The sequence below is a fragment of the Channa argus genome, chromosome 4, assembly GCF_033026475.1.
Source record: "Channa argus isolate prfri chromosome 4, Channa argus male v1.0, whole genome shotgun sequence".
Classification (NCBI taxonomy): Eukaryota; Metazoa; Chordata; class Actinopteri; order Anabantiformes; family Channidae; genus Channa; species Channa argus.
In genome coordinates, this window is record NC_090200.1 from 21,217,181 (window position 1) to 21,241,161 (window position 23,981).

A 23,981-nucleotide genomic window follows, 5' to 3' on the forward strand; every position below is an offset into this window, starting at 1 on the left:
ACTGTCAGGCAGTATTTTAAATTAAATTTAGTTTGAGAAAGCATTAAGATTTGGACAATAAATGAATAAATCTTTAGGGGGCAAAGTAACTTCTCATTCTACTAGAAATGATTCAGGACAATTTTTTAATTAAACAAAATCCCAAAACTTTAATACAGTTTAAAATATCTCTTTATTAATGAATACATACTTTTATGTCACTCCCCCCACAAATCTATCTTAGAGTTAAAATATATATTACAGAGAGGAACTGAGACAGAGCTCCAGCATTATCCAACAATCACTGTGTCATTATCAGGGAATTCGTAGTAGGGAACCTCCAGGTTCGAAGGAGCGGGTCCTTTTCTTATTCTCCCTGAAGCATCATAGTGGGATCCATGGCAAGGACAGTAGTACCCTCCAAAGTCTCCAGCGTTGGCGATGGGCACACAACCCAGATGGGTGCATACACCAAGGACGATGACCCACTTGGGGTTCAACACTCTATCCTTGTCGTGCTGTGGGTCACGCAGCTCTGCCATATTCACAGCCTCCTCTGTAGCGATTTCCTTCTCTGTGCGGTGACGAACAAATAGAGGTTTTCCTCTCCATTTGAAAGTCATGTTTTTGCCTTCAGGGATGTCATTGAGCTTGATCTCAATCTTGGATAGGGCCAAGACATCAGCAGATGCACTCATAGAGGACACAAATTGGGTGACCGCCGTCTTGGCTGCATAGACACCCACTACAGTGGTGGCTCCAGTAACAAGGTAGGAGAAGGCCCTTCTTGCCTCACTGCTGTCCTGGGAAGACTTGTTTGCATCGATAACCTCCGGACGGCGGTAATCTGTAAAATCAGGAATCTTGATGTCTGTGTGAGCAAGGCGGATTCCTCCAGGAGCTGAAAATAAGATGTGATGCAGTTTTAAAAAGGAAGACAAGAGCCGAGTTTAAATTATATGACATCTTTAAAAACAAACCTGTCATGGCTTAATATTGGGAATTCATAGCATTTATAAATGTATTATGGAAGAACAATATTATAGAGTCTGGCCACTTATTGGTCATGAGTACTAATATATATGGCTGCAACATCTGAAATGCATTTTTGAAATATGGGAACTCAATGCATATGTCTTGCTTCTTGTTGCTCTTTTCTTTTCTCTTCTCTCACTTTCCACTCACCCCAACTGGTCAAGGTAGTTGGCCGCACACCCTGAGCCTGGTTCTGCTTGAGGGTTCCTCCTTTAAAGGGACTGTTTCCTCTCCATTGTTGCCTATGGCTTGCTTGAGGGGGATTTGTTGGGTTTCCTCTATGTGTGTATAGTCTTGAAGTTAGTGTTTAAAGTGCCTAGAGATTACTTTTTGTGAATTGGCACTATATAAACAAAGTTGAGTTATATTTAATTGGAATTTGCATAAACTGGTGTCTTAGAATTTGTGTGCAGGCATTATATTTTTTATTTAAACTAAAAATGTACCTAAATGATGTGGGAATAACTACTTTTATTTATTATATACACACACAACATTTTTGATGGCAAAAATCATACCAGTCTGGATATAAATGTTTTTCCCACATCGCATCAGGTAAGATCTACTTTAAAGTAATTAAGGATTATGATAATTATTTGAGTGACAGTCTTGCTGAATTATTTTCTCAATTAAAATAATTTTCTAAAAAAATCTCCTTAAGCCAAAGCTGACATCCTCAATGTGTTTGTATTGTCTCACAAGGGGTCCAAAACTCATATTCAATCTGCTATCAGAAAAATAACTGTAAAGCAAGTGATGACGTTTTATAAACTGAAACCCGCGAGTATTTGCCATTTTACCTATAAAACGAATTCTACAACTAATGTGTTATAAAAATTGCTACCAATCATTATACTAACTGACAAAATCGACTCGTTCTTTAAGCTGTAAAGTTCAATAAACATACCTGTATTTAGGACTATCAGCTTGTTTTTTAAAAATGTAACCAGTTCAATCTAACGCACGGTAGGAATTTCAAGCCAACTAAACTAAAAGTAAAAATGAATAGTAGTGTTTTGGTGTCAAGACACTGGATTTTTATCCTGTTAGTCTGACTGTCTGTCAGAGAAGATTTCGGCTGCTAGCCAAAGCAAATCGTAAGGAATAAGGCAACTTAAGTTTGCAGATATGAAAGGAAACTTGGGGTAAATATCAAGATACACCAAAAATTGACTTGTTGGCTAAAACGGGAGTTTTAAGTAACCAGTAAGATGTCAGAAAACCATGTTTTATGGTTAAGTCTCACAGCTTAGCACCAACTGTGTGGCTAACCTTCAGTCTTACCAGCAGCAGGCAGCAACTCCTTAGCTCCAGGGAACACCCGGGTTTTAACCGTGTGTTTTGTTGCCTGTACGTGTAAAGAAAGAGGCCCGAAACGAGCAGCAGTGGACAGCATCATTACACAAAGTAATAACCTATAACCGGCAGCTAGGGACACGACCTTGCACGTACAAAATTTTTTACGTGCACCACTTTGATCTGCTTTACCAGAAACCCGCACCGCCTTTGGAAAGTTCCGCATTGGATGAGACCTGTCTTAGAGGCCCCTGTGCAATTACACTCTAATATATACAGTTTGTCCATAGATTAGAGACAATAATAATTAACAGACGTCTAAAACACACAATATATATTCAGTTTTGTCAAATAATTTATTTGTAATGCTAGAAACCGTACATAAATGTATAATATCAAGGATTTAGTACAGGCATTTCTCTATGTCAGCTGGATGCAGGGGTCCTCGTGATGTAAACACGGGCCCTTTCATAAAACAGGCAGACGAGCTACACAATGGTAACCTGAGGAAAAAATGAAAATGAAAATGAAAATGAAAATACCCAAAAGAAAGCTATTCCTTCTGATTATTTTTGCATATGTTGCATTTTCACTTTATGCTGCATATAATGTATTCTTCAGTACAAAAGTAATCTCCCGCGTTCACAGGGTGGTGAAGAAAGAGACCGGAGTGCCATCGGGTGCGTTAGCTGTTAATTCTACATATGATGGTCTACACTTGGTCTCTAATGCATAGATTGCTAGTTAAAGACTGGTCTCACTTTTAGTTTGTGCTTATATTAATATGTGCTGATAAATTGAATAAGACTTGTGACTTTGTGTTTGCAGGTGGTGTCAGAGATGGCGGTGCTGTTGCTCCATTTTTGGCAGACGAGTGGAATCCGTGGGAGGATGAACAGGTGGAGTATAACTCTGCCCTGAACAAAAAGAGAGAGGCCTTCAAACATTATCTAGGCCGAATAGACAAAACCAAATCTAAAAGATACAAAGTCCAAATATGGGGGAAAGCTGCCATAGGTAAGTAATGTTTTTTTTTTTTTTAAAGTAGATGTCTAGTATAGTTGTGTTTTCATCACAAAGTACCATCGCTGTGATTTTACAGTAGTTACTTTATCCACATTTGTTTTTTAGTAGAATACAACCAAACAAAATATAATGTCTTGAACTATGCCTGATACCCGCAAAAGCCTGCAGAAAACAAGAAATTTGATAATTAGAATAATGCAAATGTAAAAAAGCAATACAACAAAACAACAGCAAAAAAATATTTTTTGTATCAGTATCACTTTTCATGTTATAAGGTATTACAACAGCACATGATGGAAAACCTACATAATATCTCAAAAGACATTTAAGAAACTGAATTTTAAATCTGACTGAAGAAGGTACGCTTGTGCTCTCTTGTCCTTATGTTAGGTGACCTGCAGCACAATGATTGTTTTGAAACATTTACAAAATGGGGCAACGAGTGTCTGTGGCTAAATCCCATGTGTGCCAGGATAAAGTAAGAAGACATGTATCCTAATGGAACCAATGAACCCACGGGATGATGTTATCTTGTTCTTAGACATGGCAGTATAAATGCGAAATTCCATGTCACATGTTGGTGATGATTACCATTATTCAGATCTTTTATAGTCTGACAAATGCTTATCAGTGCTTCTGTACAACAGTTACAATGTTTCCTCCCTCCCTTTGTTGGTTTCTTTTGTTTACTTAAATATCTCCTAAGATACTAGGTTTATATGAGATATCAGGCCTAGATCAGTAAGAGCACATACTGTGTATTTACATATATTCACTCATGGAATATCTATTTATCCAAAGCAACTTACAATTTTTTATATATACTGAGCAAACCTGATAACAAGGAGTGTAATCACTACATTACAAAAGCGTACATAAAAAACTAATACTGTAAAACTGATTTATGCTCTGCTGTGGAAGCCTGGCAACATAAGGGTAAAAATAAGGGTACTGCAGCATGTTTCATTCCAGTAGCAAATTGCAGTGAACCTTTCTTACTTCCACAGGGCTTTACCTTTGGGAACATATTTTAGAAGGACCCCTCAATCCTACTGACAAGGTAGCACAATGGAGAGAAGGGGAGCTGCAGTCAGGAAAGATTGATTTTAGGTAACAAGTTACAGATGGGACACCTCGTATAAAAACCATTGAAGAAGAAGAAACATCATATTGATTTATTCTTCCTCCCTCCCTTCTTGCCTCTACATCTTCAGTTTCTACACAGGCCCTGCTGTGGTCCAGGGCCATGTTCCTCTGGATATGGACAGCCTGGTTATGGTTCTCAATGGCCGGGAGAAGCAAAAGGTCTCTTACTCCACACGGTGGCTGGAGCATGTTCAAGCTCTGGTTCACTCCCACACAGTGTCACATGTGGCTGTGGTCCTGCTGGGCAACGAGCAGTGCAACAACAACTGGCTCAGCCCCTTCTTAAAGAGAAACGGTGGCTTTGTGGATCTGCTATTTGTGGTATACGACAGCCCCTGGGTCAATGACAAGGACGTCTTCCAGTGGCCACTTGGTGTCGCCACGTATGTCATCTTTTAGTATTGTTCTGTATAGGTCATTAGTGCTTAGAATCAGTGCATTTAATTGTGCAGATTATTATTTTTCCTCTATGCAGATACAGGCAGTTTCCCATGATCCGGCCCAATGCCCAGCTGATTACCTCCAACAGGCCATACCTCTGCAATTTCCTAGGAACTGTTTACAAAAATTCCTCCAGAGAAACACTCATGCAGGTGCTGAAACAATCTGGCTTGGATAAGGAATGTATCACCATTGCCAGGGAGAAGTAAGTCATTTTTCAGGTATTGGGTTACTGTTTAGGACTGATAAGAGTAGAGGTTTTTTGTGTCGTTTTAATTATTCAATATAATGCCATTTATATTATCCATTATCTCCTATATAGACTTTCAGTGTCATTTTTAGATTTGTTGCATTATAAATAGAGCTGAGGTGAGATAACATCATCCTGATGTCTTAATGGAACAGCACTGGAATAGAGCTTGCATATTTACAGTTTCACTGTACCTCAAAGTATCTTTTACTCCCTTGTTGGCTAAGGTGGCTTCCTCAGGAGACAGCAGACAGTCTGAGACGCTATCAGACAGCTCTGGCCCAGAGTGAGCTCACTCTCTGCCCAGTTGGGATCAACACAGAGTGCTACCGTATCTACGAGGCTTCCTCTTATGGCTCAGTGCCTGTGGTGGAAGATGTAATGACACCAGGCACCTGTGCAACAGGGCCCAGCTTGCCACTACGTCTCCTCAAAGCTGCAGGAGCACCGTTCATCTTCATCAGTGACTGGAAAGAACTGCCGGCCATTTTGGAGAGGGAGAAAGGAATGAGCCAGGAAGAGAGGGTGGATAGGAGGAGGAGACTGTTGGAGTGGTACACCAGCTTCCGTCAGCAGATGAAGGACAGGTTTTCTGAGGTCATCGAGGAAACTTTTTTCAAAAGTGGCTGACTGTGGCGTTTAGTTAGCAAACCTTTAAAAGATTACTGGGGGTAACATTCAACATTACTTTAATGTATTTTGTGCTGTATGGAGAACTGTAATATACTACTGGTGATGTTAGGTGTGATATTGTAATACAAGTTACTATAAAATTGTATGTAGTAATGTTTTGAGCCTGTCATTACAATTTTAATTCTGTAAAGGACGCCGTACTATAACTGTGGTTTTATCATCAAAATGTTTACAATTGTGAAACAATAAGCTGCCTTTACATTTTGAAGTCATTACAGCAGTTTAAGGATGTTTTTATATCTCTGTTTGTACCTACTTCAAATTGTAATTTTTAGGAAACTAAACATTAGGTAAAAAATACAATATTTATGTATTTTTAAGCCTTGTTTAAAAAGTGGTACAAAAATCTATTTTGTACTGTAAGCACCTAGTAGATGGATGTTTTGCGTGTGGCATGCCTTGCCTTTGTCAAAACAGCAAAAAATGTATAATTTTGTTCTATTTATTTAAGTGCTGTGCAGCATGGACTTTAAAAGGTGCAATAAAGTATAATGTGTAATGAAAAATCAGTGGATGCTCTTGGTTTATTTTTTTATTGTCCCAGAAGATGGCGCTGTGGATCCGTTTATTTGCACTGGATACACTGACGTCTTCAGCTATATTGAATCTATACATACATGCATGACGCAGAAGGGTTTTAAAGTTGATAAAAAACAAATGAAAAAAAACGTATCACTTTGTAAAGCAGTGAAATTGAGAACTTGTTTGTCTATAGTATTTTGTAAACAAATCATGTTCATAGTATGTTATATTGGGAAGACAAAACTGTAGCCTGTATGACCTATAGGGCATATTGTAACTGGCCCTCAGCAGCTAAGAATCACAGGATTATCTTTTGATTCCACTTAGTAGAGCATTGAATTTATATATAATTAAAATGGGGTAACCTGAATTTCTAAAGAAATGAAGGGATTTTTCTATTACATATATGAGGCTTATTAATAAAAACATTACGCGTAAAATGCAGAACCCTTTAGTCACACTGAATGTTATAGTCTGATTCAACAGATGACTCATGTGAACAGTTGAAAAACCAGGCGCAGCAGTGTCAGTCCACTGGTGTCCACTAGCTGCGTGCGTGCACGTCCCTCCCTCTCCGCTCTTTCCTGTCCCTGCCTTGCTCCAGCTGCCGTGTGCTCCAGGCGGCCTGCCCTGTCTGCCTCTGAGCCTGCTGGGAGAAGTGGGGAGAACGGGAGAGACCGTCGAGAAAATGTGTGTGTGGGTGGGGGGGAGGAGAGAGAGAGTGTGTGTGTGTTCGCTGTGCTGGAGTCCCAAAAACTGGAAACCACTACCAGAAAGCACACGCACGTACGATTCCCACTCGACTTTTGATCTTTAGACGCGCGTCGCTGTTGACACAACTCTGCGGACAGATGCCAAAAAGGCTGAAACTTGCGTGATTTTTTTTTTTTCTTCTTCTTCTTCTTCTTCTGTGGTAGCAGCAGCAGGAGCAGACCGCTCTGATAGTTGAGTGGATTCATTGGTGTAGAGCGGGGTTGCGCATTGGCCCCTCTTCACATCCGCCGCTCATTCAGGGGGGAGGACGAGAAACAATGAAGGTTTCTTCTCGCTCCAAGTCGAGCTTGTTGTAGTCTTAAACCCTTTCAAAGTGTCGCTCTCGCCTCGCGCTTCTTCGCCTTCCCCCGTGTGTCGCGTTCATTTTCCTCGTCCCGTGTGGGATGTCTCGGCTAATGTAGGATCCCGCTTGTTGACGCCAACAGTTTTTCCAAGAAGTTCTCAACAAGCCTCGGACACAAGAAGGAAAATGTCCACGCCGAGGTTTAAAAAGGATAAAGAAATCATCGCAGATTACGAGAGTCAAGTAAAAGGTAAAGGGAGGGTGAAATGTTTCGCTTGTTGCAGCCGCTGTGTGCTGAAAAGACTAACTGGGACCAGACTCCTTCACTAACCTACCTGCTCTGTGAGGATGTATTAAAGTTTTAAAGTTTGCAAAATATGGCAACACATGGAAGTTTACAACAAGGCACAACAACGTTTTCATATAAGTTGGAATAATGTAAAAAACAAAAAAAAAATACTTGCACTACAATTTAGTGTTATTTATGTCACATTACAAGGGAGTGGACTTGATCAAGATAGATGTGGGATTTGGGTGAGTAGGTGCTTTCAGCCTTTTTCATGTCTAAATGTAGTTTTGCATGTGAAACCCAAATGAAAGTGCTTGGCAGATTCACCATTGGCTCAGAGAAGAGATGCCCATCATTCACAGGTTTAGGGTATTAGTTAATCTGATTAATCCAGGTTGGATTTCATTGGGTTACAACCTTTTATCTGCTGACACATTTGACTATAGTTGGTCTGAGGTACTGCATCATGAAGATGTGTTTAACAACTTGTCATTATTAAGGTACAGTGACTGTGCTTATATCACTATTCAAGAGTTAGTGTGATACCTGTAGCTACCATATTGTTCCAACAGCATTATGCAAATGAGAGGAGGAAAAACATGATGTCAGAAACGCACCGGTATTGTGATTTGGTGTTCAACTCAATAGAGCTGGTCACTTTTAATTAGATGTTTTGTTTAGTTTTATTTGCCTTTCTGTGTTCTCCTTTCCTGCCTAATGTGAGAAGCCTACACATTCACTCCAAAGTGTAAATGTGCTATGTTCACTGCATGATATAGAGGTGCACAAGACACTGTAAGGATGCCACCGTAACTTATCTTGTGTCCTCTGTCTCCTTCATGCTCCCTCATGCATGCAGAGCAGAGGTAGTTTATTCCCAGACAGACCAGCACAGGAAAGAGGCAGTTGCTTCTCCAGGGTAACCATGGGGATTTGGCCCCCAGCCAAGCAGCTCTGTTCTTCAGCACTGTTAGCATGCTGAAATGCCACCTATTCACGTCCCCTGCATCCAACCTTAAATCCAGATATAGAAGGAGAGGTTAGTAGGGGTCGTGGGGTTTAGGGGGGGTGATTAGAGAAGAAAAGGAACCGGTGCTGCTTGAGCAATTACAGGATCGCATGTGGCTGAGCACAAGCCCTCATTTGCAAGGAATGTTCAGCACCCTTTCTTCTCCCCTTTGAGGATGACTAAGGGCTTTCAGCCTGTAATAGACGAGGATGCACAGTCATCGGGGATACTGAACGAGAGATGACGAAGCCTCCCATTTGTCATGGTGAACCCAACAGGTTAACAACAACAACCTGATGCTGCTGAAAATAGTTGTTGCTTGATAGGGCTACTGTAGCCTGAGTATATCAGTGTTTAGGTGTTTTGTTGAAGGTGTAGAATTCACTTTAGAGTGTAATGCACTGATGCTTTCCATGCATTATAAATACTCTTGGGAGGGTTATTTTTTTGGGGGGGCAGTTAGCCTCAGAGTTTGCACCAAGTTATTTGCATAAACTACTGTACCTATTCTTTTTGCATTGCAAATAATCAGCCATTATTAAATTTAAGTGTTGCTTTGTCTTTTATCAAATTTATTATGAGTATTTACGAGCGCCATTTAGCAAAATATAACAGTGTAATTATTTATAAAGAGATGTTCTATACTGTTCTCATTTCCAGAATTCCAGACATATTCAGCATATTGTTTCATCTCTACAAAACTTGGTTGCTTTTGAGCATGAGAGTGAGAGTCTTCAGTGAGTCCAATGACTCCTGCAAACGCAGACCCCATTTGTTTTTGGAATACTAGCTGCCAAGAACATCAGAATACCAGCAATTAGTAGTTAAAAAATGCTTAGTAATGTAGTTTCATGGTGTGTGCATTCAGTCAACATTCAAATTTCAGCTTTTGAGCTGCTCCTGGTTTGCTGAAAAGCATTTTATGAGTTAGGAGTTTGCGGTGATAATGAGTGCGTTCACATCTGCAGTGTGACTGGGATATTCAACGGCAGATTCTGTAGACCAGACGTTGATTACTCAAGAAGTAGAATAACAAGCAGCCCAGGAACCAGCTGGAGCTGATGTTTGATCTGTTGGCCTGTGTTTTTGCCGTAACACATAGCAGCAACTGTATGCTGAGTGGGATTGAGATAGATTTTCTTTTTTTTTTTTTTTTTGGTCCTTTCAACTTATCCCGTGAGTTGAGGGTCGGCACAGTGGATCATTCGTCCACATGTTGATTTGGGACAGTTTTTACACTGGATGCCCTTCCTGACGCAAACCCTCCCCAATTTCTACCGGGCTTGGTCCGGCACTGCACAGCTGGGGATGGGAATGGGCTGTTACGGGTTCAGAGACACTTCGATGTGATGTATTAAAAGTAGTTGTCTACAGTGAGCGTTAGCAATTTAAGGAAATTGCTAAAACAAATTATTTACTTAAAAACACTTCTTTATGTCACATATTTGCTAAATGCAAATCTACGTCAACATTGCTGTTCATGGCCTGGGCAATGTGACTCTGAAGGCAAGATCACTTGAATTTCTGACAGGGGAACTCTCCTGAATCATCAACGCTGCCCCCTTTGAGCTACCTCCACTGCTGTTTCAAATCAGACCCCTGGCCCTTTGCATACACAAAGAGAGTGGTTTGCTCATGTTTGTATGCAGAGAAATTCAAAGCAGGAAACTCCTCTGAGGTGGCAGGGTTGCGATTATTTCTCAAATTAACAGGATTTGTCTTTTGGTTGAAAGTCATTAGTTTTATTTACAGCCAGAATATGTCCTTGATCCCCCTTTTTCTTTTTTCTTTTTTCTTTTTTATTCTTAACAATATCACATTTAGTGTTGCTTGAAAATACAGCAGCCAACTGTAATTTTAGACATTTTTAGGAAAGGTACAATATCTGGTCTGTTCACCACATGCACTTCTCCATGCCAGGTTATTGAGATTATTGTTTTATTTAATGAATGTACTCACATCTTCCCTGTACTTATTTATTAATTTGGAATAATAAACTAAAAATAATTAATATTTTTAGGTTTATATTTATAGTTACAGTTTCCTCCAGTGTGAAGCTGTGTTCTGTTTTCTGCTCTTGGTTCATTATTGAATTCAAATATCTTTGCTATGCTATTTCAAGTAACAGAGAATAAGAATTGTTGCAATGGAACACTCATCTTTACACTTGCTGTAGCAGCACTTAAGTTGTAGTTGATACTCTTCAGTAGATACTGGTGGATCTACGATGCTCGAGCATCTCAGAGGTGTTGATGGATGTTAATGGTTGGAAGACTAATGGAATCCTGAAACCTCCTTCTCTACAACATCACACATTAAGTCACACACTTACCATATGTTTTGCTACCCCCCTTTCTAACACTGTGTGTTTGTGTGTGTGGTGTTTTTAGTGTCTTTCCAACCAATGGTATGGCATGGCAGGTGTTGATGTGTGTTAGTGCATAGGCTTGCACTTGCATGGTTGGATGAATAGTTATTGACAGCACCATCTGTGGTCACTCACCGTCTTTGCAATTTTAATAAAGTCTGCTGAGCAAAAGTCTTTACTTCCTGCTGTGTTTTTCATTGGAGTCACAAAGGCCGAAATGGCATTACTGCAGCCTCCGACATCCCACCCCCCACCTCTTACATGTTTATTTAATAACAACAAATGACAGAACATTGTAGTTCTCTATGTCTATCAAATCAACACATCCTCATCTGACTAATGAATGCAGAAACCAAGATAAAAACTTTCTCTTGCCATTGTGATTTTGTCCTCTCTACTTCTGTGAAATACAATTCAGTAGACGACACCTCAGCCGAGCATCCAGCCAAGACCACTCCTGAAATGCTCTGTAAAAAGTTAATAAGGTCTTATCCATTTTATTGTTGAAATCTGTGTTTATCTTTACACTAAATGTTGTGAACTGTTTACAAAAAGAGCACGGGCATTTAATTTCCGTTTCCGGATATTTTCTTAATTTTCATTGAATTGAGGTTTGTTAAGGCCGAATCATACTTCTCCGTTGATACTCGTAGACATCTATGCGGATCTACAATCAGATACGTTAGCACATGTGTTTCTTTTATACTTGAACGGCAGGTGTACGTATGCAAAATGTAGGAACGTGTCCTAACATCATTCGAGTATGTACACATATATGCAGAACGCAGAAGTAGAATCACAAATTAATGGGCTTCTCATGTCATGTTCTGCTACTAGTACCTTCCCCCTCCTGGGACCACTCTGCTTGTTATTGACCTGTATAAGATTCAGAATGTACCTTCACTGTCTTAATGGAATTAGACCATGGCTACAAAAGAAAAACTGAGGTGAAAAAGTGAAATAAAAGGGAAGATTGAAGGGGGTTTAAAGGGATATTGCTACTTTCTAAATAACTTTAATTCCTTTGCACCACTGCTGGGACCCAGCAGATGGACAGACAGGAAAGCAGACAGACACAGTTTGCCCATCAGGCCGTGCTAGTGCCTGCTACCCAAAAGGGATAGATAAGGAGGCAGGGGGATGGGAAGCGTTGGGATGAGGTCAGTGTAGGAATAAGGGAAGGCAGAGGTCATTAGCTCTGCCTTGGTTGAGTTGTTTTAATCCTTGTGTTTTCAGCAGATTCATCTGCTAGATATAAGCCATTTATGTGTTGAGCAGTGCCAAACAGGTTTTGAAATGAGTACAAACATGTTTTAAGTGAGGTCTCTTGCTGGTTCATATTTCCTGTCTTCAAGTGAACAATGTGGCATCTGGTTCTTTGTCTTCCTCTTCTCTATGTCTAACGTTTAACTGACCATGGCAGTCTCTTTATAAGCTGTGAATTACTGCCTGCCTCAGGTAGCCAAGTTTTGGCTTAAAAAGAATTCTGGGTGAGGCTTTAAAAACCTGTCCCTCAACCTTAACGCCCCCATAGGTCATATCTCCCTAACCTCTTATAGGACCTGATAAACTATTAGGGAGGCAGGTGCAAACACAACAGGTTGGTTAAGGTTAAGATCCAAATAAAGTCAGTTAGAATGAGTAAAAAAGTTATGGGTTTCCTTTAAAATCAGTACATAACATCACATTGCATCATGTGACAGATTGCTACAATTGCAGTTTTTTCACACTTTTCTAGTACATTCTTTTATCTATTCTCATTGGCAACAATTGATGCTCTTGGTGTCTGCTTCATACAGGACTACGTCTAGGTGCTTTTAATTTGTGGATGGGGTCATACCTTTTCTCCTACAGTTTTCAACAAGCCATCAAGCTTTGTACAGAACTCAGCTCAACTACTGATCAGAGACAAGTGTCATAAGTTGATGTAAGTCATTGCATTTACACTCTCACGACTAATCTAGTAATCTGTTAAAATAATCTGCTAATCTGTTAAAAAAAAAAGTCACCATACATTTGCAATGGCACCATCAGTATAACTAAAAATAAAAAGCTGTTGGTGTGTTTATGCAGTTCAGGGCTATAACACAGGACAACTAATAGAAGCAATGGCCTTACCTACAAAAAAAAAAATTTGTAATAAACTTTAGTTTTCCGTTAAGAAATGTTTGTTTTTTTCTTAGAATTTTTCTGCTTTGTTTCACTTTTTTGATTAACAAAAAGGTTGTATGTAATACTTTTGGGCAGTGATACATAGACATGTCAAAATGCAAACTAAGGAATGCCCTATTTAAAGACTAAGATCTGCATCTGTCAGTAACCTCTCAAAGTGAGTATTCACCTTATCTGATCCTGGGTCTGCACTTGCATCTGTATAACTCTCCACTTCCAGTTGACACCAGCTGGTGGCCTTTCCCAGCTTCCTTGAAATATTGAAATTCAAAAGAGTCAAATGTTTGCAGGACTGGCAACCAAGAGGCTCTTTTTGTGCTGAGAACTCACTCCATCAAGTAGCTAGTTATATTTACTCCACCTGATATAGACAAGCCAAATTACCTGAACAACCTTTTGTGTTGTAGGGAAAAAAAGCACGTTCTTATCATTCCCACTGTAGGCTTAATTTAGTATGTTTATCAGTGTGTGCATGCAGGTATCGCATTTTTGGTAGATCAAACTGAATCAATTTGTGATGTAAACAATCCTTTTTCCTATATAGCAAATCTCATGGACCTTCTCTTCCCCAGAGTTGTGTCCTCTGTGACCATCATCATGTTTCCTCTATTAAAACAAAGAAAAAATAATTGCAGGCCATTCATTTCGGCCATCAACAGTCAAAAACAGAAAAGAAAATGCAGATATCCATTTCAATCTGATAAATATGATGTATTAAATAAAGTTTACATGTATGACATGAATTTTTTATGGAAGGGTTGTCTAAAACCATCCCCTGCTGTTACCCACTGTTGTAAACTTTTATTACCTATTACTCTAAACACTGATAAACAGAAGTTTAATATACTGATCTTGTTACATCTCCATGCCACCATCCCCCACTTTGCTTTCTTCTGCCTTGACCTCATGACCTCAGGGGCAGCGGCTTTTAGCTTGCTCTGCTCCTAATCAATGACCAGAAAGACGGGCTGACAAGTTGAGCTGTTACCATGATGGGGAAAATAGTGTTAAAGAAATAGTGTGGTCAATGAAATGTTAAATAATGGATTAATCTCCTTTGTGTTTGTTAGTTAGATTGATTCTAGCTTAAAGCCACCAAGCAAAACCTCTTATCTATTTTTTTGAAATCTAATGCAGTCTCACTATTGCAGACACCCTGAAATGTCGACACCGTTTAATGTGGTCACCTTTCCCTCCAGAGCTCTCTGTCTTAGTAGTGCAGAAAGAGTTTCCCATAGGCTCAGCTTATCACCCTCATAATAAAAGCTCATTGTGGGTTGCAGCAGGAGGAGGCCTGAGTTGAGTGTGCAGCCATGGTGGGTGTCAGAGCAGCCACAGGCAGATCTTGTGAGATCTGGCTTGAACTCTTCTCCACCCTCCCTTGAGATGGAAACTGGAGCCATAGCTGTGGTTCCAGCCACGGATATGTGGGGTGCTTGGAATTATAAAAAAAAAAAAAAAGAGCCATTTATGGATAAAGATCAACCATGTTGCTCCACTGCTCTCTTTGTCACAGTGCCAGTGGTCTAACACAGGGAAAGTCTCTGTCCTCTTTTGCCTCAATCGCTCAAATTTCATACTTCAGTTTCTCCATGGCTAACAGCTAATGTCAATCACTAAAACTAAAAATGAGAGATGAAGATATGTATTTATAGTTCTCTTTTCTCCTATAAAGCATGTGTGATGCTTTCACACCCCATGAAAACTCTCCTGGCTCCTGTGCTGTGCTGGTCAGCTTTTACTATAAATAATACATTTATCTTATTATAAATAATACATTTATCCATGAGACCTGACATCATGTAGTCATTATGCAATAGATGAAATATAATGGTTTACATTTAAATAAAAGAAAATAATTCAGCTATTTCTAGCACATTCTCACACACATACACACAAACACACAAACACACACACACACACACACACACACACACACACACACACACACACACACACACAGAGACTTATGTGATTTAAAGAACTTGAGAAGTAAAGTCTTACTGACATCTTGTATTCAATTTCTGTCTGTCATCTCCTTTGTCTCTCTCCTCTCACTGACCTCCTACTTGACCCTTTAGTCAACAGACCACTAACCTCTGCTCTCTGACCTTAAACCTCGGCCTTCACCTATGCCAGACATGTTTAGGTGGATGGATGTGCATGTCATGGTGTGATCATTGATAGCCATTAACAATTTAAATGATCAATTATTGGGTTTTCAATCTCCAGATTTAGTTTTTTAGTTTTGTGCAGCTTGATTGCAAAGTAACTAGTATGAAGGAAATATAAAGGCACCATAAGTGAACTCATTACCTAAACAAGAAACAGCAATTTTGCAATTGTTTTTGTGTGTTCACTATATCTATCCATCCCTTTAAATGTAAGCGCTTATCCTATTTGGGTCACGCGGGGGGCTGAGCCCTATTCCAGCTGTCATGACGAAAGGTGGGGTACACACTGGAGAGGTCGCCAGTCTATCACAGGACCAATACAGATGGATACACAGACAGAAAACCAATCACACTCAAATGCACACCAGGCAATTTTACAGTAGATTCACCAGTTAACCCAACATGTACGTCTTTGGACTGTGGAAGGAAAGTGGAGTACCAGAAGGAAACCCACGCAAGCACAGGACGAACTCCACACAGAAAGACCACAAACCCACAACTTTGTAGCTGTGAGGCAGCAGCACTAACGGCTCCACCACCATGCTACTTGTGTTCAATATATCTTAAAGTGAAATTAAGTAAATGAGTTAAAATAATTTAAAAAATGACCATCATATTGCTATTCATGTATTTTTGCAATGGCATTGCTCTGACATTGGGGTGAACGTAGTTAACAAATGTTTTAGTTCATAACTAACTTTGTGTGCACTCTCTACCTCTTTCAATCACTGCTGCAGAAAGCTGACAATATGTCTGTCCTTGCTGTAGTATTCTGATGGCAGAAATGGCCTGCATGAATGAAACAGTTAAACTCAATCACTGTGTTTAAATGTTCAGCCCAGTTTAGTGCTGCAAATCTTTCCCCTTTGTTTCTGGGTAGTAAGTAAGTATGCCCAGAGCAGGAACTATGTCAGAGGAATCAGTCCCTTAGTTACTTAGATCTAAACACAAGTAAAGTTGCCAAGTTTATAGATTGGTTCCTGGGCAACTACAGTGGATATTAGTGTTTTTCGCGGAAGAGTGATGAGCCGATCTTTTGAATAACAGCTTATTTAAAGCTTCCACTTGGTAAGGGTTTTTAATGACGTCTGTATGTGGAAATCCTGTGAATGAACCCACCAGGCAGAGCAGTGTAGGATTGCATGTATCTGCTACTCGGTTCTTGGAAAACCTTGCACTGTCATTTTTTTTCTGGGAGATTTTTTTTTTTTGTTAGGAGTAAGTGGAGCACTTTGCAAGAAGTCCCTGCAGACTTCTGACAGCCAATTTTATTATAGTTTAATAGGAGTGGCATTAGCTGCAAAGCAAAGATAGTTTTTTAGATCGCAATGGTCTGGAAATAGAACAAATGCTGTCCTGCTCTGACCTGTTTTCTTAAGTAGAGTAAAGCCTCTTTAACACAAATGTTCATGAAGATAACAGTACAGAGGACAATTTTTATCTTCCCCTCAATTGTAGATTACGATTGATTCTTGGAGGAGGATGACAGGAGGGCCATAAGGTGAACAACCATTATAGCTGGAGAATATTATTGTTTAGATAATTTTAAAAATGTCAGCACAGTTCGTGTGAGTGTGTGTTTGTTTGTGTACATATGCTTGCGTGAGTTTCCATGCAATTGCTCACTCAGCTGCCCAGCATGGACAGTCACTGTGGACATGCTCGTATATCTTACTTTTTAATCAGGCAGTGTGGAGGAAGCTACCATATCCCCTGAGGTTCTGTGATTTTTCCTGGTTAATGGTGTGTCAGAAGGGTGTAATACACAGCAACCTGGCTTGGGTTTTTGGAACATGTGTGACTGGACGGGAGTCTCTTACACAAACGCACACAGACTTACACACACAAAGAGATTTGAAAAGAGTAGCCTCTAACTCTTGGCTCTGTGGGGGACACAAAAGAGTGAGCCTCAGTCTTTCTTGCTGTAGTGTAGAGAAACAAAGAGTAGTGAAATTTGATCTGTCTGTTCTTTTCTTCTTTCTCTTGCTTTGTCATTTGCTCCTTCACTTTGAGCAGCTGCCATGAAGTCAGCCACATTTTGTGGCTTCACTGGGCTATCTCATGTGGGGCTCCAAAAGCACTGGGTGGATCTGTGTGGTGTTGCCCCTCTACATGCAAAACTGACATTCATTTCACCTGCTTTTAATTAGGTATTCTGTTGGACATTTTTCAGTTGAAGACATGTCATCTCAGACTAGAGAGTAAAACTGTGAGCCTATTTTTAGTGTCAGCCATTGGTATTTAAAAAAGGAGAGGATTGGCAGTTGAACCCTTTCTAAGGTTGGTTCAGCAAAGATAACAGCACGTAAATCTCTGTCCCTTCCTCCATATTGGCTTTCACTATAATTATCTGGAAGTGAGGTCTTTCTGAAGCCTCCTCAGTATTTTCTTCAATCTGTGTTGGATTGGGTTATCCCGTTTTTGTCTTTGATGTGGTGTGTGTGTGTGTGTGTGTGTGTGTGTGTGTGTGTGTGTGTGTGTGTGTGTGTGTGTGTGTGTGTGTGTGTGTGTGTGTGTGTGTGTGTGTGTGTGTGTGTGTGTGTGTGTGTGTGTGTGTGTGTGTGTGTGTGTGTGTGTGTGTGTGTGTGTGTGTGTGTGTGTGTGTGTGTGTGTGTGTGTGTGTGTGTAAGGGGGTGGGTCATTGTACTGCCCCAATCCTCCAGTATTCACAGATTTCTCTTCTCTAACCATGAGGTTTGATGTATGGTATGTATACACGCACCCAAGTGACTGGAAGGTTGCTGGTTCAAAGTAGTGCTTCTGGGATGGGGACAGGTCCCCCCAATAACACTACTGTGCCCTTGGGTGTAACTGTGTGAATGCGATCAGGCCTTCTCTGCAAATAAGTTAGCTTCTCTGCAACAGTAACCTAAATAAATAAAGGGTTAAAATGCTGCCTTGTGAGAAATCAATTCCTAGTGACTGGCTGGCTGACTGTGACAAGGGGACTGATTGGACCCTAGGCTATGCAAGAATGAAAGAGGAGTGAGGGCGTAGAGTCTGACACCTGAGTAAGGAAAAAGAGTAAGATGCGATATAAACCACAGCTACATCTTATTAGAGCAATGCAGCGCTCAGTAACTGACAATAGCAGCACAAATCCCCTGGTAAATTAGACTTTTTTGTGATATTTTGTCAAAGCTCAACGTGTGTGTGTGCTTGTTTGTGTGTCAGAAATCTTTTTTTTTTTTTTTTTTTCAGTATTTCTCCTGTCTCACAGCAAAATGTCACATATCATAGCTATAAAATAAACACAAATGTTTGTACTTCAACAGCCACATTTGTCCTATTTTTGGCTAGGCTAAGAAAGGCACACGAGTTAGATGATGTCTCCTGGAAGACATTCATTGTGTCCCACTTTATGGTACGGCATGACTGTCAAATTCTCAGTTTTAGAAAGTGACCAAAACATGGCAAGAGAAAAGAGGCAAAACCCAAGGCATCACAAATTCACCTTCAGGTGAGCATTAATGTCCCAAACTGTTATGACAGTACATCAGATCGAGTTATTTCTTTGTGAACTGACCAACACCACAGTCTCTGGAGCCATGCTGATAGCATGGTAAAAAGTATTTAGACATAAACTCAGCTAGTACATCGGAAATAAGGGATAAAGAAGCTTTATGTTAAATGTCGGTAGAACTGAGATTTTCTTTTAAAAATATATTTTTGGCTTGTGTTTTTCCGTAGTGTAGGCCGCAGTCTGACATAACTATGTAATTATCCTGCCTGGTTCCTTTCCCCCTCTTCTTAAGATTCCTTTTTCAGGTGAGGGTCTTTAAAGTTGATCTTAAAGTTTGGAAAAAAATGTTTAGGAAATATTTATCTGTCTCTCAGGTTAAACCACAAAACTCAATTACTCTGCAGTAAGCTTTCTTGATCAAGACAGCTGAATTATTATACCCTCGCGTGTCTTTTGGTCTGGATGTTGTTGCATCAGACTGCGAGCAAAAAAGTTAAAATCCTCCAGTACAGCATTTAAGGCCTTCTTTCGTTTAAAGTTTGCTTTGAGCTGTCAGTTTGGTTAGCTGCAACTCCAGAAACATAGGGTTCTACTTCTGGGAATGTTTGAAAATTGCTTGATAATAAAATCATAATGATTATAGACTTAAGCCAGTCCCTTTTTCTTGGGATCTGATGATTCATCCAAAGCCCTTAAAGTGCTATTTAAGTGCGTGTGTGTATTTGGTTGAAATGTGAAAAGTGTCTTTAATCTGTATAATTATCTCTTTGATTTTAGAATATGCTTGGAGTTAATGCTTTTGCTTTTAAGTTTTGGCTCTACTTTCAGTGGTGTCTTTGCTTAGGTGTAGGAAAAGACCCGCATAAATACCATACAGTGGGGATAACCCTAAATATTGTGGTTTCTCAGTTTTCATTTATGGTCAAAATTATTACGCTAATTATTATGCCTTAAATTAAGGTAAAGTTAAATTCTAAAGTTATGTATGCACAGAGCAGTTAAGTTGTAGATCATTATCTGTCTTGTATTTTGAAACAATTCTTCACTCAATTTAAACCCCCAGCTCTTGTGCAAAACCCTATTACCCCATTATCCTAAACCTCCCCTAATTGGTTACCTTCAGTCATAAATCCGAGCTTGAGCTTGCCTATCTATGCACCTCATTACTTTCACTGCAATTTTTCCCCGTTAACCCCTGCACCCTCAATCCCCAGCCTGTGATCCAAGATGAGGGCCGGAAACATATTGATTTTCTTCTTATGACATTCAAACTTATGTGAAGTTTCAGCTCAATATATACATTGTGTACAGAGGTTGTATGTGAGTCTTTGTAGTCAGTAGTAGTGAACAAACCAGGTTTAGAATGACTGAAAGAACTAGTGAGGTCCTAACAATCCTCAAGGTTTTTTTTTTGTTATCTTTAATAGGTGTTTTTATCTTTAGCCCTGGAGTCAACCCGGCCAATATTGGACGAGAGGCGGGGTCATCAGCCTATCTCAGGGCAAACACAAAGAGACATAGATACTGGACAACCATTCACACTTAAATTCACACCTATGGGCGATTAAGAGTCATAAATTAATTAAAAAAATGTCTTTGGACTGTGAGGGGGTAACCACAGTACCCAGAGGAAACCCACACTAGCATGGGGAGAATACACTGAAAACAGAAAGGTCACACCTGCCAGGAAGATTTAAACTAGAGACCTATGTGTTACCCATGACACATAAAATCATCTAGTAAACAGCAATTTAAGCGTTCTTCAGCTGACTGAGGTTTTTCATGGAGCACTGTGTGTTTCACTGAGCTGACAGACTCTAACCTTCAGATACTGTTTACTGAAGGACTAATGTGAATATATTGACACAAGGCTGAAGTCGTCTCCCTGAGTGGATTATTTCAGCTGTCATGTCTCTGAACACCAGCTGGGGGAAGATAAATTGTTTTACTTTAGATAAGTTTAGGGGAACCTTCTGCCTTTTTTACAAGGTTTTCACCACATGCACCCTTCAGGCTGAAAATAGTAGGGTGAATGTTTTATGTTTGAATTCCAACATTAACAACTAATGGTGTGCTCAGTCTAATTTAAAGGCATTACCTTAGTAGTGTATACTGCTTGTTTGTAGACAGAGCGAGCTTTGTTAAAGTATTTTTAGAGAAGGCTGAATGGACATTAGTGTCTCTGTGTGTATCATTGTAGAAACTTTCAGCTGTGCTTTGTCTCAGCCAGCTGCTCCTTTGCAGATAAGATGTCTTATCCCCTGTTTTGACCTTGAAACTTGGCTTGCCAGTTCAAAACTCCTGGAAGATCTGAACAGATCAAGTCTTCATGCAATTCTTCGTCTTCTTCTCTTTTTTGTCTTCTTCGTCTTGTCAGATTTTGTTTAGAAAATGTATAACTTAAATTTAATTTAAAGAAAATTTTCTTTTAGAAGTTCTACTACAGCATTTCTCAGATTTATTGATGACCTAAACGAGATCAAGGAATAGGAGTGACATGTGCAGCCCTGGCAACTTTATCTTATCTTATTAAAACTTGCATGTCATTTCAGTCTTAACATTGCAGTTAGTGTTTACATTCAAACTGAAATGGCTGGTACCCCAACAATATGTATTGGAACACATTTCTCTGATGTCAAACATTTAGACAAACTGCCACATCCATGGCAAACTGTGCTCAATTGGGTTTTATCTGTGTAATTTCTTTAATCCTTAGCACTTCTCTTTTCTCTCTTTCTCTCTTTTTGCAATTTAGTAGATAAAATACCTAAAGGCATGTTTATGGTTTATGATTTTGCTCTAAATTCAAGGTTTTCTTTTCCACATTGATCTTATGTTAGCCTTGACGTAATCCACAGTGCAAGTATACGGTTGTCCATCATTTATTCTGTCTCTGGCACACGTGTGCCAGTTGACCATTTGGTTTCCTGAAATGTTATCAAGTGCTGACCCAGTGGCTAACAATAGCATTTAGCTCACAGCTCTGCTGTCCCTGAGTGCAGACATACTAGAATATCAGTTCGTTGTCTCTTAGTCCTCCTCTTAACTATTAATTCATGTTAACTAGCATTTTATGTTAGTTTTTTTTCACAACTCAGCAGTCTAGTATATTCAACAACTGTTAGTCATCTTCTGTCGAAATGCAAGTAGGGAGATTGTTGAAGATTTGCACTGTTCTTTGCGTTTCTTTTTTAAACCAAAACTATTAGAAAATACTGGTTTTAAACTGATGTCTCCACTGTTATACATTGACAACACAGACTGTGACTTCAGGCGAGACTTTGATTAAAGAACAAACTACTAGATTACTAGTAACTTTATTATTAAAGGCCCATTTGTAACATATTCCGAAGTGCATAACCCCCTGTCATCTACTGATTTTATCTTAAAATCATAAAAGATGGATTAAGTTAATCATGGGCCAGGCTTTTTGCTGGTATTTGTTTTCATTAAGTTAAAAGATCAGATATTTGATTACGAGAGGGGAAATGGAAAAATAACCCTTAGGTGAGTTTCTCCATCCTCTGCTGCGGTAATGTGTAAGCCAACCATTAAAATTGCTTTTAGGATCTTAACCTTTCTGAAGAGTCTGAAAAGATGCATAGAGGCAGTTTTTTTATGAAGATTGAGTATGTAATAAGTCTGTCTGGGAGACTTTAACAGAGACCCCTATCTGTGAGACTGGATTAGAGTCCATATGAAGCGACATAGACGTAACCGTCACACACACCTCTAAAAGAATATGACTATACTTGTATAAACTAAGTAAGAAACTAAGATTTTGTTCTTGAGCTTCCCTTAAGCTTTTTAAATTGCCAACTGCATTTTTCTTCTTTTTTTTGGTTGCATGTTGATTGAATGGGTGGTCCAGTTTTGTCAGTGGCACCTTAGCTCTAGTTGTGCACAGTCATCCCCCCTCCCCTTCATTCCTACCTCTGATTCCTGACCCATTGACAAACCAAGCTTGCATTAGCTGCAGCCAGCTCCAGGTCACAGAGTCCCTGCCTTGCCCTCTGGTGTCTCCACGCTGATTTGTGTAACAGACAAAAGAACAGGTCTTTTTAAAATTTAGGTGTGCATACGGTGAAGGAAAACAGATGTACAAACAATTTGGGTGAATAGACAGCTGGAGAGGGAGACGGACAGACAGATGGCATAGTAAGGGAGCTATAGGCAGCTATAATGTCAACAGATGGATCAACAATAGAGGCAGGTAGGCAAACAGGTTGACAATATAGAGACTCATAGAGTTGGATTTTTTAATCAAATAGTTGAACAAAAAGTATCTTTAAATTTAAAAATGTTGGTTTGAGGATATACTTTTAAGAAGTAAAATAACTATTTTTGGCCTGTTGTGTGCTTGAAATGGCATTTTCTGTATTTTCATAAATGTAATAAGTTAAAAACGTAATATAAAGTAATGGGGGAAAAATCTGCATATTGATATCACTGAATTCAGTGAATGTATAGGTCAACTCATTGTCAGACACACTCAACGATAGAAATGAGCCTTCTCAGCAGTCTGTTCTGCATATCTGCAACATAAACCCACCCAGGTGTACCCAACCACCTATTTCTGTGTGTTTTGAGAGTGCATACAGGTGCGTGGGAAAGGAGCAGCATGGTGTGATTATTCATTTATATGCTCTGCTTGTATCGTTTTCTCCCTGTTGCCTCCTTGGGGCCCATGAGGAGGGAATATATCACACTTTCATAGAAACACTCCCCCTCCATCACCGCAGGCCACAAAACTGCTCCACCATTCTTTAGGTTCATCTTTCAAACTTTGTATTATTCAAGTCTTAGCCAGCATGCTTTCCATTTGTTTACTGGGAGGGGGTGTAAATAATTCTGAAGATGTAAGCTTGTGCTTCTTAGTTCCAGGTGTTTCTCCTGTGACAACCCTCTTTTCAGCTGTCTGACCACAGAATTTTCATTGTATTGTTTCCCCAAACAAACATCCCAACTGTAAGAACTGTAGACCTGCCCAGCCAAGTCTTTAGCCTCAGGTTAGTGTTGTCAAGAAATACAGGCTGACTGGCTTCGTTGACAGATGGGTTT

The 23,981-nt window shown here is 39.7% G+C and overlaps 3 protein-coding genes across 12 annotated transcripts in view; 2 read left to right on the plus strand and 1 right to left on the minus strand.

The window, feature by feature from the left end:
• Positions 1-148: 148 nt before the first annotated feature.
• Positions 149-2,523, minus strand: LOC137125608 (cytochrome b-c1 complex subunit Rieske, mitochondrial-like). 2 transcript variants are annotated; one of them, XM_067501350.1, is made up of 2 exons: positions 2,287-2,523; positions 149-880 (listed from the first exon to the last, which is right to left on the minus strand). In XM_067501350.1, the coding sequence occupies exons 1-2, from the start codon at positions 2,411-2,413 to the stop codon at positions 270-272; spliced, it is 738 nt and encodes a 245-aa protein (XP_067357451.1). In that variant the 5' UTR covers positions 2,414-2,523; the 3' UTR covers positions 149-269. The 2 variants fall into 2 exon arrangements, with proteins under 2 accessions (XP_067357451.1, XP_067357452.1); XM_067501351.1 differs by having other exon boundaries at positions 2,299-2,519.
• Positions 2,524-2,769: 246 nt separating this feature from the next.
• rxylt1 (ribitol xylosyltransferase 1) lies at positions 2,770-6,375 on the plus strand. Of its 2 annotated transcripts, XM_067501352.1 has the most exons (6): positions 2,770-2,990; positions 3,139-3,327; positions 4,344-4,446; positions 4,551-4,865; positions 4,958-5,128; positions 5,401-6,375. In XM_067501352.1, the coding sequence occupies exons 1-6, from the start codon at positions 2,825-2,827 to the stop codon at positions 5,801-5,803; spliced, it is 1,347 nt and encodes a 448-aa protein (XP_067357453.1). In that variant the 5' UTR covers positions 2,770-2,824; the 3' UTR covers positions 5,804-6,375. The 2 variants fall into 2 exon arrangements, with proteins under 2 accessions (XP_067357453.1, XP_067357454.1); XM_067501353.1 differs by lacking the exons at positions 2,770-2,990; positions 4,344-4,446 and having other exon boundaries at positions 3,169-3,327.
• A 649-nt stretch (positions 6,376-7,024) lies between these two features.
• The window catches only part of srgap1a (SLIT-ROBO Rho GTPase activating protein 1a), a 72,486-nt gene continuing 55,529 nt past the window's right edge, over positions 7,025-23,981 (plus strand). For 3 of the 8 annotated variants that reach the window (XM_067501358.1, XM_067501362.1, XM_067501359.1), the window contains exon 1: positions 7,026-7,695. In XM_067501358.1, coding sequence (XP_067357459.1) covers positions 7,632-7,695 — 64 coding nt within the window. In that variant the 5' untranslated portion in view covers positions 7,026-7,631. Of the gene's footprint in view, positions 7,696-23,981 lie in introns of all 8 variants that reach the window. The other 5 variants (XM_067501354.1, XM_067501363.1, XM_067501361.1 and 2 more) reach the window with 4 other exon arrangements.

Excerpts from the sequence above, each read along its gene's own strand:
- LOC137125608 (XM_067501350.1), bottom strand. The coding sequence starts at position 2,413 with ATGATGCTGTCCACTGCTGCTCGTTTCGGGCCTCTTTCTTTACACGTA. Across the intron at positions 881-2,286 it reads TGCTGCTGGTAAGACTGAAG|CTCCTGGAGGAATCCGCCTT; the intron begins GTTAGCCACACA and ends TCTTATTTTCAG.
- rxylt1 (XM_067501352.1), top strand. The coding sequence starts at position 2,825 with ATGAAAATGAAAATGAAAATGAAAATACCCAAAAGAAAGCTATTCCTT. Across the intron at positions 4,447-4,550 it reads TCAGGAAAGATTGATTTTAG|TTTCTACACAGGCCCTGCTG; the intron begins GTAACAAGTTAC and ends CTACATCTTCAG. Across the intron at positions 5,129-5,400 it reads ATCACCATTGCCAGGGAGAA|GTGGCTTCCTCAGGAGACAG; the intron begins GTAAGTCATTTT and ends TTGTTGGCTAAG.